This window comes from Glycine soja, chromosome 1, assembly GCF_004193775.1.
Source record: "Glycine soja cultivar W05 chromosome 1, ASM419377v2, whole genome shotgun sequence".
Taxonomy (NCBI): Eukaryota; Viridiplantae; Streptophyta; class Magnoliopsida; order Fabales; family Fabaceae; genus Glycine; species Glycine soja.
Genome location: NC_041002.1, coordinates 55996792 through 56009043, shown reverse-complemented (window position 1 = coordinate 56009043; position 12252 = coordinate 55996792). Strand labels below are relative to the sequence as shown.

Below are 12252 nucleotides of genomic sequence, written 5' to 3'. Positions count from 1 at the left end.
TTATTTAATAATTTTGAAGGTAAATTTCATTAGTAATTATGCTTTAAATACTGAAATGCCATTGAGCTCACTTAAATCTTTTGGAATTAGCCAACACAACACTGATCATTATCATGTCTATGGTTTGTTAGCATTGGTATGATTCAAAATTGCTCCTGGTTATTACAACATGCGTTCTTCCCATCATAACATAGTTTGCATGATTTACATTAACATTTACGACCAAAGGGGGAAGTGATGTTTGACTGCTTTATTTTTACAAGGTTTCATGAACTTTTCAAAGCTGATAAAGCTTCCTTTGTTGCCGATGAGATAACAGCGTCTGAAGCATTTGGCAGATAATAATACTTGCCTGCAGTATTAAATTATTTTTATGAATAATGTTTTCTTCTATTGAAGATACTAAACACATCGATTCAGTAGAATTGTAGTACACAAACCTTGGGCAACTCTAGCAATCTCCTTGGCGAAACCCGTTGAGACAAACTTATTTTCAGTGTCGATGACAAGGAGAGACATTCCTGCTTTATATATCTTCCCAGCCACCTCAAGAATTTCATCCTTTATATTAAAACAAAGTTAACAGTTAGTTCAGACTCAGACAAGTTAGAACTAAACAAGTAATATATATGTAAATCCTCCCAATTCGTACAAATTTGAAAAGATCATAAGTAAATGCTTGCTAAAAAAATTAAAGAATAAAAATAATGCCTAATGTTTTGCCTTAAAATAAAGGAGACAAGAAAACATTAATAAAACGTATTGTTTCTATCTCACGTGTTACTAATCCACCCCACGTTCATTACAAAATGGTAAATAGATAATGGAACCTCAAAGGAATGGTGTAAATGTACACTAATTATATTATTAGAAAGAGCATTACCGCTCTTGAATTTAATATCATTGGCTTCCACACTAACTAGATAACATGTTCTAAAAAGTTTTGGTGTCAGAAAATGGCTTCCACATGCCATTGGTAATTTGTCATGATGGTACCCACATGCCTGATCCTTGATGAGGATGCAGGTTCATACTACCCCTTTACTTAAGCCCCGATCGCTAACCCACTTCCTCCCCAACCCCCCCACCAACCACCACCACACACAAATGACAAAACAGAAAATGACAGTTAAGAATCGTGTCATTTGAAAGTAACTATGAGTCCAATTACAAAGCTTAACACTACCTTCAATTCTTGTGCTGAAGGTTTTGGGGCATCAGTAGCTGCGGCAACTTCAGGGTCAGTCGACCTTTTCAATGATATATTGGCTCTGCCATCAGTGATTGCAACAATCATCACACGTCCAACGTCACCACTTTTCTCCGCATTTAATCCAACTCTAACAGCCTAAATATTTTCATAAATAAGAATTAATAAGCTTAAAAAGACTTAGCTAAACCAATTAAAATGTGATCCAGAAGTCACATTTTCATATAACCGGTAATCCCTTTTTCCTTAAAAATGTCAATATTAGGAAATCATTTAAAATATATTTTTTGGTCAGTAAATCATTTAAAACATTAAAAACAGGTTCACAGCAATATAAATCGAAGTCCACGGTTCAATAAATTTAACAGTGGTAAAACTTTTTGTTCAAAACTTTGAATATATTAACGTAATAAACATGACATGTAAAAAATCTGCATACCGTTGTAAGACCATGAGCAAGTGGGGACCCTCCACCACATGGAAGCCTCTCAAGACGTTTCCTTGCCATTGCAATTGATCTAGAAGGTGGCAGAAGAACTTCAGCTGCATCTCCACGGAATGGAATTATAGAGACCTATTTAACAAGAGCAATAATTATTTGAAATAAGATTATTTAAACAGCATCATAAAAATGAGTCGCGCTTTCTGTTTACTCCAGCATATCATCAATTGAACATTATATGTTCCACAATAGTTCCATTATAACAGTGATTCTGGTTCAAGGATTTGCAATGGAATCAATATGCATATCATGGCGGTATCTGTAACCAGAGCGATGCACAGGTTAACACTGAAAACAAGTACCAATCCATGCACTAATTCCCCATTAAGAGGGTATAACAAGTCTCTTCTGTCAAACTACAAGTTTTGTCTTCTGTATGAGAATTCATACGTGAAACCTACAGGGTGGATTGGTATAAGTAATTTCTGAGAATAATTTTACAGTTCATTTTCATTCATAAATCAATTATAAATAAATTCCTAATTTTAAAACATTACATGGCCTACTCACCTGATCCCTGCTTGTATAACTTTCAGCCAGAAGCTTAAGTGCTGCACCTTTTGCATTCTGCATCCTGTTCAATGCCATGCTTCCACTTGCATCAACCACAAATATCACCTGCAATTATTAAGATTCTTTAAAAACAAAATGCATAAAATCTTACCACAAACAAGTTAAATATTTCTTTCATAATTGCTTTCTTAGCAAACTTCACAATAGACTACCTTTGAGATTGAAATTATATTCCATAGTCAAACAAATTTTTTTGATATGAAATTAATTCCTCTGGCTAAATACAGCTGCAATAATATTGATATTTAAATCCTATAAGAACATCAGAACAGTTTAATTACTATCATATCGACAGTAAGACACCTTTAAGGCTTTGTATAGCAACAAAACAATTGCTAACTAGACACAAGCACACAGTAAGATGCATGCAAAATTGTAGAACTATTTTAAAAAATAAAAGTGAAGAGGATAGAGATAATAGGAGAAGAATAAGAAGATGATAAGGAAAGATGAGAACGCTTTAGAAGAATAATTCTTTATATTTTGATTTCAAATTAATTACTGTAAATGCAAGTTCTGAATGAGAGAACATACGTACCAATGCTCCTGCCTTACGTGCCATTCTCTTTGCCCTCATGTCCGTTTTCTCCACAAATACTTTTCTACTGTTTCCTGAGTCTTTTTCCCTTCGCAATTTTTGATAAGGTGCAGCAGCTCTAAGGGTTGCATCTACAGCTAATCTCTTTACAGGGCCCTGCAAACAGTAACAACATTTGTTGTGGAAAAAAAGCCTATACAATACAAGTGGCAATCAAAGATAACTAGTTAATGGGAATTACAATAGTGAAATTAGAATACACTGATATTAATGCAATTGGATACAAACACAGATCAAATCATTCAATTATACAACTGAACAGCATTCACTAAAATTCCTTTAAAAAAATTTCAACAGCAAACCAGCTATATTTGATACTTGCTCTTTCAAATATAGGACAAACAAATGGGGTTAGGACTTAGGAGTACTAACCTTTGGAAGCATTGGCTTGATGTATCGGCCTCTATCCTCTGAAAATATTACATTTTTTGCCCTTCCAGCCCTCCCGCGGCGTCTCTGTGCTTGCTGGGCAAAGAAGAGGAGTTTTTCATCTACCAGGCCACCTTCAGCATCAAAGATAAACTCTTCAGGTAATTGTTCTTGCTGTTGTTCATTCTCTTCATCCTTGTCATCCTGTTTAGAAAGACAATATTTAAAATTTTACGAGTAAACCAAGGTGGATGTTAAAACTTAAAAGCATAGCTAACTCATACGGAAAAGATTGTCAAGTCTTTTATAAGGTTTACTTCCACCATATCTAATAGTCGAGGTAAGATCTCAACACATTCTGCTCATGCTCAGGATTGGCCATTTGGAATGTAGAGATTGTTGGACTGAATTTTTTTTTATTGCACTAAAAGTCGTGGATCTAGGATTGCACTAGGAAAACCGCACCAGGTAGATTTTTTGGACAGTTGAGGGCAACCCAATATTAGATCTAGGATAGGTGGTGATACCATCTTCAATTTAGGTTGAGCCTAATTTAAGCCAAAAAGTTAACTTATGAAGCAAATCTGTATAAGCTCTACTTTGGCTATATCTATAAATATGGGATCTCAACGATTTCATTCATGAAATCTTATGCAAATAAGTCCATAGTCCATACACAAACATTCATTTTAAAAGAAAGGAAACTACAGGGTGACAATTTGACATAGATAATATTCACCAGTAAATGGACCAAAATCTAATACTTTTCAAAAAGGGATTGTCCTAAAAAAAATTATTTGAGAGATGGTTTAACTCAACCTCTTGTTCTTCCTCTTCATTCTGTTCTTCGCCTGATTCTTGATTTTGTGGAGGAGGTGGAGGGGGGGGAGGCTGATTTTGTTGATCTGGTGGGCTCTCAGTAATGATTGACCGGGGTAGAATGACCAATTCTACCTGTATCAGAAAATGTAAGATAAACAATTTATCAGATAGGTTCTTTATTATTTTCAAAAAAGTAAAATAGCAAAGTATGAAATGAATGCTATTGGGATGGGTTTCTACTAATTTTACTAAATGTACTTAATCAAAATTCATTAGTATAAATATAAAGAGAGCATAACTATGATCAAGATAGGATATATCATTTAGTTTTCACAAATCTTCTCTCTCTCACACACACACATACACAGAGCATTAGAGCTAAGTTCTAAAGCTAGGATAAAACCCTAACCTTCAGGATCTCTTTCCAAAATAATGAAAAACTATTGAAACTATGTACCAAAATTTTGTATTCAAACTTCAAAGGAAGCTTACAGCTTTTTTTAGGTCATCCACATAAACCTTTTCCCGTCCCTCCAGAGCAGCTAAGCACTTTGCAACACGGGCAGCAAATAGCTCAGCTCTATGTCCCTGTTGTTCATAACAAGTATTCAAAATTATCAATCAACATGATAATGATTTGCAAACTGGGTTGATCTCCAAACTACTGCAATGAGTGATAAGTAAAACAATTAATTGTTGATTTTTCTGTTGAATAGACTAATAGAGTATTTGTAGAATGACAAAGTGTCAGTCAGAATGTTTTAAATATTTGTTTTAACTCTCCCATGGTATCACCAATTCAAAATTTTGAAATTATATATTGAAGCAAGAGATCTATAACTTATCTCTTTTATATATCCTAGTTCTTCCTCTCTCTTGCTCTTCCCTTTGACAAGTATAATTTACATGCCCAAAACTACTTAGACTAGCACACACATATTCAAATATACTCATGAATTAATGCCAAAACAATAAAGCAGTTTAAGGGAAGGAAGAACCTTATTTTGGCATAAGAAAGACATGTTATTTAATAACTCCAACTCAGAAATCAGTATAATGCATACAAAAAATTTCTTAAATTTACAATGTACAGAATCACCTAAAAAGCCAGCAAAACCTTGAAAGTAGATGAGATAATTATGAACAAAATCATATGTTGCAAGCTATAATAGGGAGCATATCAAGTGAGAGAACTTTTATTATGGGAGGGAGAAGAGTTAATCATGACCATTGAATCAAATCATAAAAGGTTAGGATTAAAAGATGATGTCATGTGACTTTTTTAAGTTGTCATATGATCATTAAATAACTTTTTAAGTGGTCATGTTTACTCCTCTCACTCTCTCATATAGACACTCCTCTCACTTGATACACCTCTCTTTCTTGGATGGTTTGAAGCTTCACAAAATGATTAATAATTTAATATTAATATAGCAAAAATTTGGAAGGATGTCTTTATCTGCAATTAGCAGACAAATGAAGCAATCAGGAGCTGATTTAATCATAGCACAGTAGAATCAATTAATTTCCTTGAGAGACAGAAAATGGATGTAACTTCGGATATCTGTTGCATACATCAAATGTGCCATATAAAAAGTTTTTGCCTAAGTGTAGAAAGAATTGCAGTTAATTTACCTGGCAACCACCCCGTAAAGCTTCAATAACCAGGTATTTTAATTGATCTCTGTTCAGAGTAACATCTTTTAGATACTCTCTGGCCAAGATGATCTGCACTAGGTAAATATTAAGCAAAGTTAAACAGAAAAGAAATTATAATAGCAGAGGAAGTGGAGACTAGACTGACATACATTATAAAATCAGTAATTTAGTTGTCGGGTGTACAAAATCTCACATAGGGGACTCAATTTAAAAACAGAGAATTTTTATTCATTCCTGTAGGTCCTACCTATCTATCTTTAGCCCCATTGGTTTTGTGAAAATGATGTAAAGAATGTGAACCTAATTGTCAATGTTTACAACCTTACACGATAAGTTTATGTAACTTGAATAACAAACAGAACTCCTTAAGGAATTTTGTTTCCTAAGTTTAGATTAGCCTTAAGAAATACTATTTAAAATAAATCAGTCCTACTCAACCCCAAAGGGTAGCTCAATGGGGGGGGGGGGGGGGAGATTGCTCAAGCCTTAAAAGGAGTATTTTGGTCATACACCTAGTTGATTTGGGACATCTTAACACACACTTGCACATCTAGGATTGGACATCTAGAACATGAAGTTTGCAAGACCAAACATCCATGGGTAGCTTTTTTTTTATTTTTATCGGCAAATGTTAGTTGTTACTTTGTTAGTTTTTGTTAGTGGGAGAGATTTGAACCCATGACCACTCCCTCCCCCCTTCTCCCTTTAACCACCTAGCCAACTTTATAACTCCAACATCATGGGTAGTTGAACATAAGAACTTGATAGACTTTGATACCATATTAGAAATTGACCGAGTCTAGTTCAACTTCAACCTAGCTCAAGTGATACGACTACAAAAGTACATTGGCCATTTTCCTTGTTATGTGGGACATCTTTACAACCTCGTGCACATTGGCCCAACATCAAAATTGGATAGGCTCTAATATCACATTAAAAAAGATCAAGCCTAACTCAACCCCAAAAAATAACTTAAGGAAGGAGGATTCTACAAGCCTTATAAGAAGTATTTTTACCATATCCATACCCAATGTAGGATAACTAGATCGTTAATTTTGCAAGAGAGGACATTTGGAACATGAAGATTGCAAGACTAGACGTCCACAAGTGGTCCAACATCAAGACTTAATAAGGTAGCTCAAAGGAGGAGAATAGCCCAAGCCTTATAAGTATTATGGCCACATTGATAGCCTATGTGAGACATCTTAACAAATACTTTCTTTACTATTTATTTTCCGGTTAGCAGACCAAATTTAAAAAGGTGTATGACTGTATGTTAGGATGAATAAGGGTGATTACAGGGGAATAGAAATTGGGTCAGTTTTTGCTGTGAACAAATTAGGCTCAGTTCAAGTCGTTGACAACAGAAGTAACAGTTGGTTAGTTAGTTAGAGATTCTAACTGAATTAGGAGAGGGAGATGAGAGGGAACAAATAGTAGGAGGGAAATAATAGAGATTGGTTTGGATTTGGAGTAGAGGTTGGGAGGAGAGAAAAGACTCTCGGATTTCCTGGGGTTGTGAGAGATACCTATTTGTAACTCATTTTTTTAATTTTTTTTCATTTCCCTCTTGATTCTGAAATCATCCTAATTCACATTCAAGGAGATTGATATTCAATAAAATTTCTATTCATTTCTATTTGTTCTTCACCTTTCTAATTCAGTTTTTATTATTTCCCTAAACATACCTGAGTTTTTGCATTGTCTGTTTCCTCTTCGACCATCTCAAATACTTGGCTACTGTTCTCCTGAAACTCTGTGGCAATTCCAACAGCTGCAACACGGTTTTCAAAACTCATTGGAAGATCTGCACTGCAGAAGGGTGCATCTAGAAATAAGAGAGGTGATCAAAAGTTTGATAATTCATTCCATTACATATGTATTGAGTCAGGGTTTTTCTTTACCCATTTAGTCTTTTTTTATTTATGGTAATTTAAGAAGTTTTTCCAAGGGTCTTATTACGACGTCAGATGCTAGAGAGAGAGAGAGAGAGAGAAACAGAAATAACATAAAATAAAAGAACAAGGAGCATAGAGGGGGCTGGAAATGGAGGCAGAGAACTTGTAAAAGAATTTCATAAATTGAGGAGTGAGGACAGCTTCAGTGTGGACAGATGGTAATAGAATGATTGTTTCATGACATTTTTAATCAAACTCTAAAAGTTGCTTGTTTGGTATTTAACTTGTTGAGAAAGTTTTCTATTTCAGGAAATGCTTTATCCTACTCTCCCCATCCCCACAGTGAACATCCTTTGTGAACCAATGGGAGGCTTAAAAAGTCAATTACAGACACCAATACCTTAAATTAATCGCAATGCGGTCCAGCAGATGTTCACGAACAGCACCCTCTTCTGGGTTATAGGTGGCAATGAGAAGGGGCCTGCAAGGGTGCTTGAAACTGATCCCCTCTCTTTCAACAGTATTTACTCCTTCACTCAATACATTAAGGAGCAAATTACTGATACCCTCATCCAAAAGATTAATTTCATCAACATATAAAACACCTCTATGAGCTTCTGCAAGCAAGCCTGGCTGGAAAACAGTTGTGCCTGTTTTCACAGACTCCTCAACATCAACCGATCCAATGAGTCTGTCCTCCGTGATTCCAAGAGGAATCTGAAGTATAAATAAGCATGTTTTTTTCAGTAGAAAAAGAATTTCTTCACTGATAGTAAAAAGAAAAATGATCTTGGGTGACTGAACATAATGAAATATTTGCAAAGCTTACTTGCTGAACAGTACCTGAACAAAGGGAGACTTGATAATACGAGTTTTAATATTTCCAGCAGAATCATATTCCAGGCATTCTGTAAGACCATCTTCCCACCTACACATATTAACCTCTTGATCTATAAATTTAAAATAAAGGAACAAAGGAAAGAAAAGATTACAAGACAGTTTCTAAGTCAAAGACTCAAGGATAAAAAGGAAAGAAGGGATCAACAAAAATTGCTTCATCCCAATTAAAAAGAGAGGAATGCAACAGCTTCCAAGGGATTCACTATTGCTAGTTCTAACTACTAGGCTGAGTTGGTATGTCTCCAAGATGACACATGCAAATTGAGCAAGCGAATACACAATACGAACAATTCACATCACCGCAGCATTATCAATTATGAATGACCAAATCATATTCCACTGAAACAGTATGAACAAAATCACACCCATAAGACTAGAACATTAATGTGTTCCTCCCTTAAGATCTTATCTATTTTTATGACATAAAAAGCAACGTCACCTTTTCGTATTGGCTTTGCCTCCACGCATTAGAATAGTCAAGTTTTTTTTACTTCTCAAAACTTGTAAACTTTTTCTTATAAATGGAAGAAACCAGTGACCTTACTCTTCTGGGCAGGTCGGATCCGCATTGGCTATGGAACCTACTACTACTTCAATAGGAGGCAGTATTGCATGCAGTCCACGTGCCATTACAGTTTTGGCAGTTCCTCGCTTTCCTGATATGGCAATTCCTCCAATCCCAGGGTCAATGGCCCCAAGTAAAAGAGCAGTTTTTATAGCATCCTGCAAAACAAAACAATTGGAACTTGTAAGATTCAAGAGTCAAGATTTTACATTTAGAAGGCAATGCCACATTGACGAAGATAACAATAAACACACTTAACGCAAGCTAAGAAAACAAAGATATACAGAATTTGAAGGAAAGAAGCAGAGAGATTGATGATTACTTGGCCTACAACAGCAGCGAGGGGGAAGTATTGTCTTCCGTAATTAGTGTCAGGCTTCTCGGAAGTAACGAGAGCTCCGTTTTCAGATTGAGCGCCAACAATTGGAGAACGCTTCCGAATGCGTTTGGGTCGATAAGTGTTGCAGAGAGAGAGACACGGTTTTGATCTCAATGCAGCAGCAGCGAATAACAGAGACTGAGATTGTAGATTTGAGCAGCAAGTAGAAGAAGCTGTGAATGCCAAAGCGAAACCCATTTCATGAGACCACTGTCTCTTCACTCAATTCCACCCAAACCTTATAATCTTATCCCTTCCTTCCCCTGCTTTATTTTAAATTAAATAAATTGCTTTAACCAAATGATTCAGCATCTATAGTAACTTGATCAAACTTATTTAATCCAATTTCGAATTAGTAAAGATGTTGGATAAGAAAAAAAAAATTACGTGAGCCACGTGTAATACTCTGTTAGTTATACCCAATTGTATGTATAAATTTTGTATATATAAATAATAAACTGGTTCTGGCAATCATTGTTAAATTTGGTTGATGGAGAGTGGTATGTTTCCATTGGTCACAGCCTCACAGGCCACGCCTTCTCACCACAACTTTTCTTCTAGTTTTCTTTAATTTTGATTTTAGTTTCTCTTAAAATTTATTCATGAATTTAGTCTTTAATTATATCAAATCTTATAAATGTAGTTATCAAGTTTAAATTTCAACGTTGACTGTCAGAAAGAAATATTGAGGATCACATGTTACGTTTGGATTAGACGATGAATAAAGAAATGTTAGAATTGTCTCTTAGGCCCACATTTTCATGTTCAATCAAAACGTAACACATAATAATTAATGTTTCTTTGTATCGTCAACGTTTAAATTTGAGATTCAAGATCACATTTATAGGATATGACATAAATGAAGAACTAAATTCGTAAATAAATTTAAAAGTGATTAAAATTGAAATTAAAAACAATTAAGGGGTTTTACCATTAGAAATACTGTAGTTTGGAAGTTGGAACATGAATGAAAAATGAAAGTGAATTTTCGTATATTAAGTTGATTATGGAATTTAAAACTTATGGAATTTCTTTTCTCGGTATCAAATTGATTAGAGAAATATAAACTATAAGATACACAAACTCGTATAATAATCAGCTTTTTACCAAACTACTAACTAGGAACCAGAAGAACTAATAATAATAATAATAATAATAATTGAAGCCCTAGATGTTGATAAATAAGCTTTAGAATTTAGCTTTTATAACGAATTTAGAAGTAACAATTGTTGATTAAAGGTTGAAGATTGAAATTATAATAAGTTACATCTATTTTTTTTAAAAAAATATAATTCCACTTTTTTCATTGACTAGAAGTAACACTTATTAATAGAGAAAAAAAAGCACCCATAGTATAAAAAAAAATTCATTGTCATTTAATTACAAACACATCATTTAATAAAAAGTTATAATTCCATTTTTTCATAGGGCACCTTTTTATTTTGTGATGTGTTTTGGTGAATGGAAAGGACTTATGCACCAAAATATAGATTAAGAACCCTAAGAGAAGTTAATAGAAATTATGTTTTCCAAAAAGGGAGTAACAAGAAAAGTGAGAGTACAATAGAAGAATTGAAAAAGGGTATATGAACCACCTAAGCATCCTAATATTGCAACCAACAATGTATATTGATAAGTAAATGACCAATCATTTAGATTAATCATTTTTTTTCCAAATCGTGGAAGACCGCAAAAGTCCACATCAACGAGATCACAATATTTTTTTTTTTTTGCAATAGTTGTAATTAGGTTCTTTGACTCCCTAATAAAATCTTGATGTATCCTCACAAGCTTCGGTCTTTTAGTCTGACTATGGAACTAATCTTTGGTTCAGAGTTTAATCACACTTAAAGTTTATTATTCCTCTCTAAGAATGTATTTTACAAGGATCAAATTATGTCTTCCCCCACAAACTTGACATGTGTTGCCAAGTAAGCTACACTCATTAGGTAATTGTTTATCAATTGACAAGCGCACCAATTTGTCCAAGTAGTAAATTAAAACGGATCGAGTATCGTGTCTACAGGAAATTTCTTGTACTCAAATGACACATATTCAGTTTATAAACAATTTATAGTTGGATGTAAATGAAAGTTAGCAAATAATTCATGTTGCACAATAAACTATAACATTTTCCAAGTTAAAACTGAATAGTAGAATTAAACACCGAGCTTAGCGAATGAAAATAAATACCAAGGTAATTATGTCGGGGAGTGCCCAACTGAAACCTCTATTGATGTAATTGGAAATTTTTTTCTCTATTCAATATTATCCTAATATCACTTGCACCCACAAATTTACTCTAACCGCAATTCCTCACATGAAAGAGTCTAACCCTCCTAGTCTCATTCTCGATTCCTCAAAGAAATCAAACTAAGCGAGCAATATTACGACTCAGATGCAAACCACACTAAATTACTTCACACTATTCCTAGAAATGAAGAATTTTAGTTGTTCTACCCTGTTCTAAGGATTAACCACACTTTTCCAACACTTAAATCCTAACAAAGCATATAAATGGATGATCAAACCACATACATGAAAATAATCACAGATAGAAGCAAAGACACTAGCAATAATATTAAATAGATAATTAGAGTTTTTACATCAAGAATGCTTAGTGGAAAACTCCCTAACAATGGAGTGTTTAGCCCTCCATTAACATGGAGAGCTCAACTACAAATGGAAAAGATAAGGAAAGGTGAAGTGCTGAAGCCAAAATGAGATGAAATCTGCTTGCTTTGCATTCCTTTCTGCCTATGCTCTCTCTCTGTTTC

General features: G+C 34.3%; 1 protein-coding gene across 3 annotated transcripts; it reads right to left on the bottom strand.

Moving 5' to 3' along the window:
• Positions 1–42: 42 nt before the first annotated feature.
• On the bottom strand, positions 43–9738 carry LOC114425566 (magnesium-chelatase subunit ChlD, chloroplastic). 3 transcript variants are annotated; one of them, XM_028392513.1, is made up of 15 exons: positions 9419–9735; positions 9076–9254; positions 8475–8559; positions 8032–8348; positions 7422–7545; positions 5710–5802; positions 4567–4662; positions 4072–4206; positions 3256–3456; positions 2824–2979; positions 2223–2330; positions 1650–1784; positions 1187–1348; positions 441–561; positions 43–352 (listed from the first exon to the last, which is right to left on the bottom strand). In XM_028392513.1, the coding sequence occupies exons 1-15, from the start codon at positions 9671–9673 to the stop codon at positions 267–269; spliced, it is 2253 nt and encodes a 750-aa protein (XP_028248314.1). In that variant the 5' UTR covers positions 9674–9735; the 3' UTR covers positions 43–266. The 3 variants fall into 3 exon arrangements, with proteins under 3 accessions (XP_028248314.1, XP_028248320.1, XP_028248326.1); XM_028392519.1 differs by lacking the exons at positions 9076–9254; positions 9419–9735 and adding an exon at positions 8971–9065; XM_028392525.1 differs by lacking the exons at positions 43–352; positions 441–561; positions 1187–1348; positions 1650–1784 and adding an exon at positions 1809–2109 and having other exon boundaries at positions 9419–9738.
• Positions 9739–12252: the final 2514 nt, after the last annotated feature.

Coding starts and splice junctions, on each gene's coding strand:
- LOC114425566 (XM_028392513.1), bottom strand. CDS start 9,673: ATGGGTTTCGCTTTGGCATTCACAGCTTCTTCTACTTGCTGCTCAAAT. Junction 4,663..5,709: donor CTTTACGGGGTGGTTGCCAG/GTAAATTAACTG, acceptor TATGAACAACAG/GGACATAGAGCTGAGCTATT. Junction 2,980..3,255: donor TCAAGCCAATGCTTCCAAAG/GTTAGTACTCCT, acceptor TACTGTTTGCAG/GGCCCTGTAAAGAGATTAGC.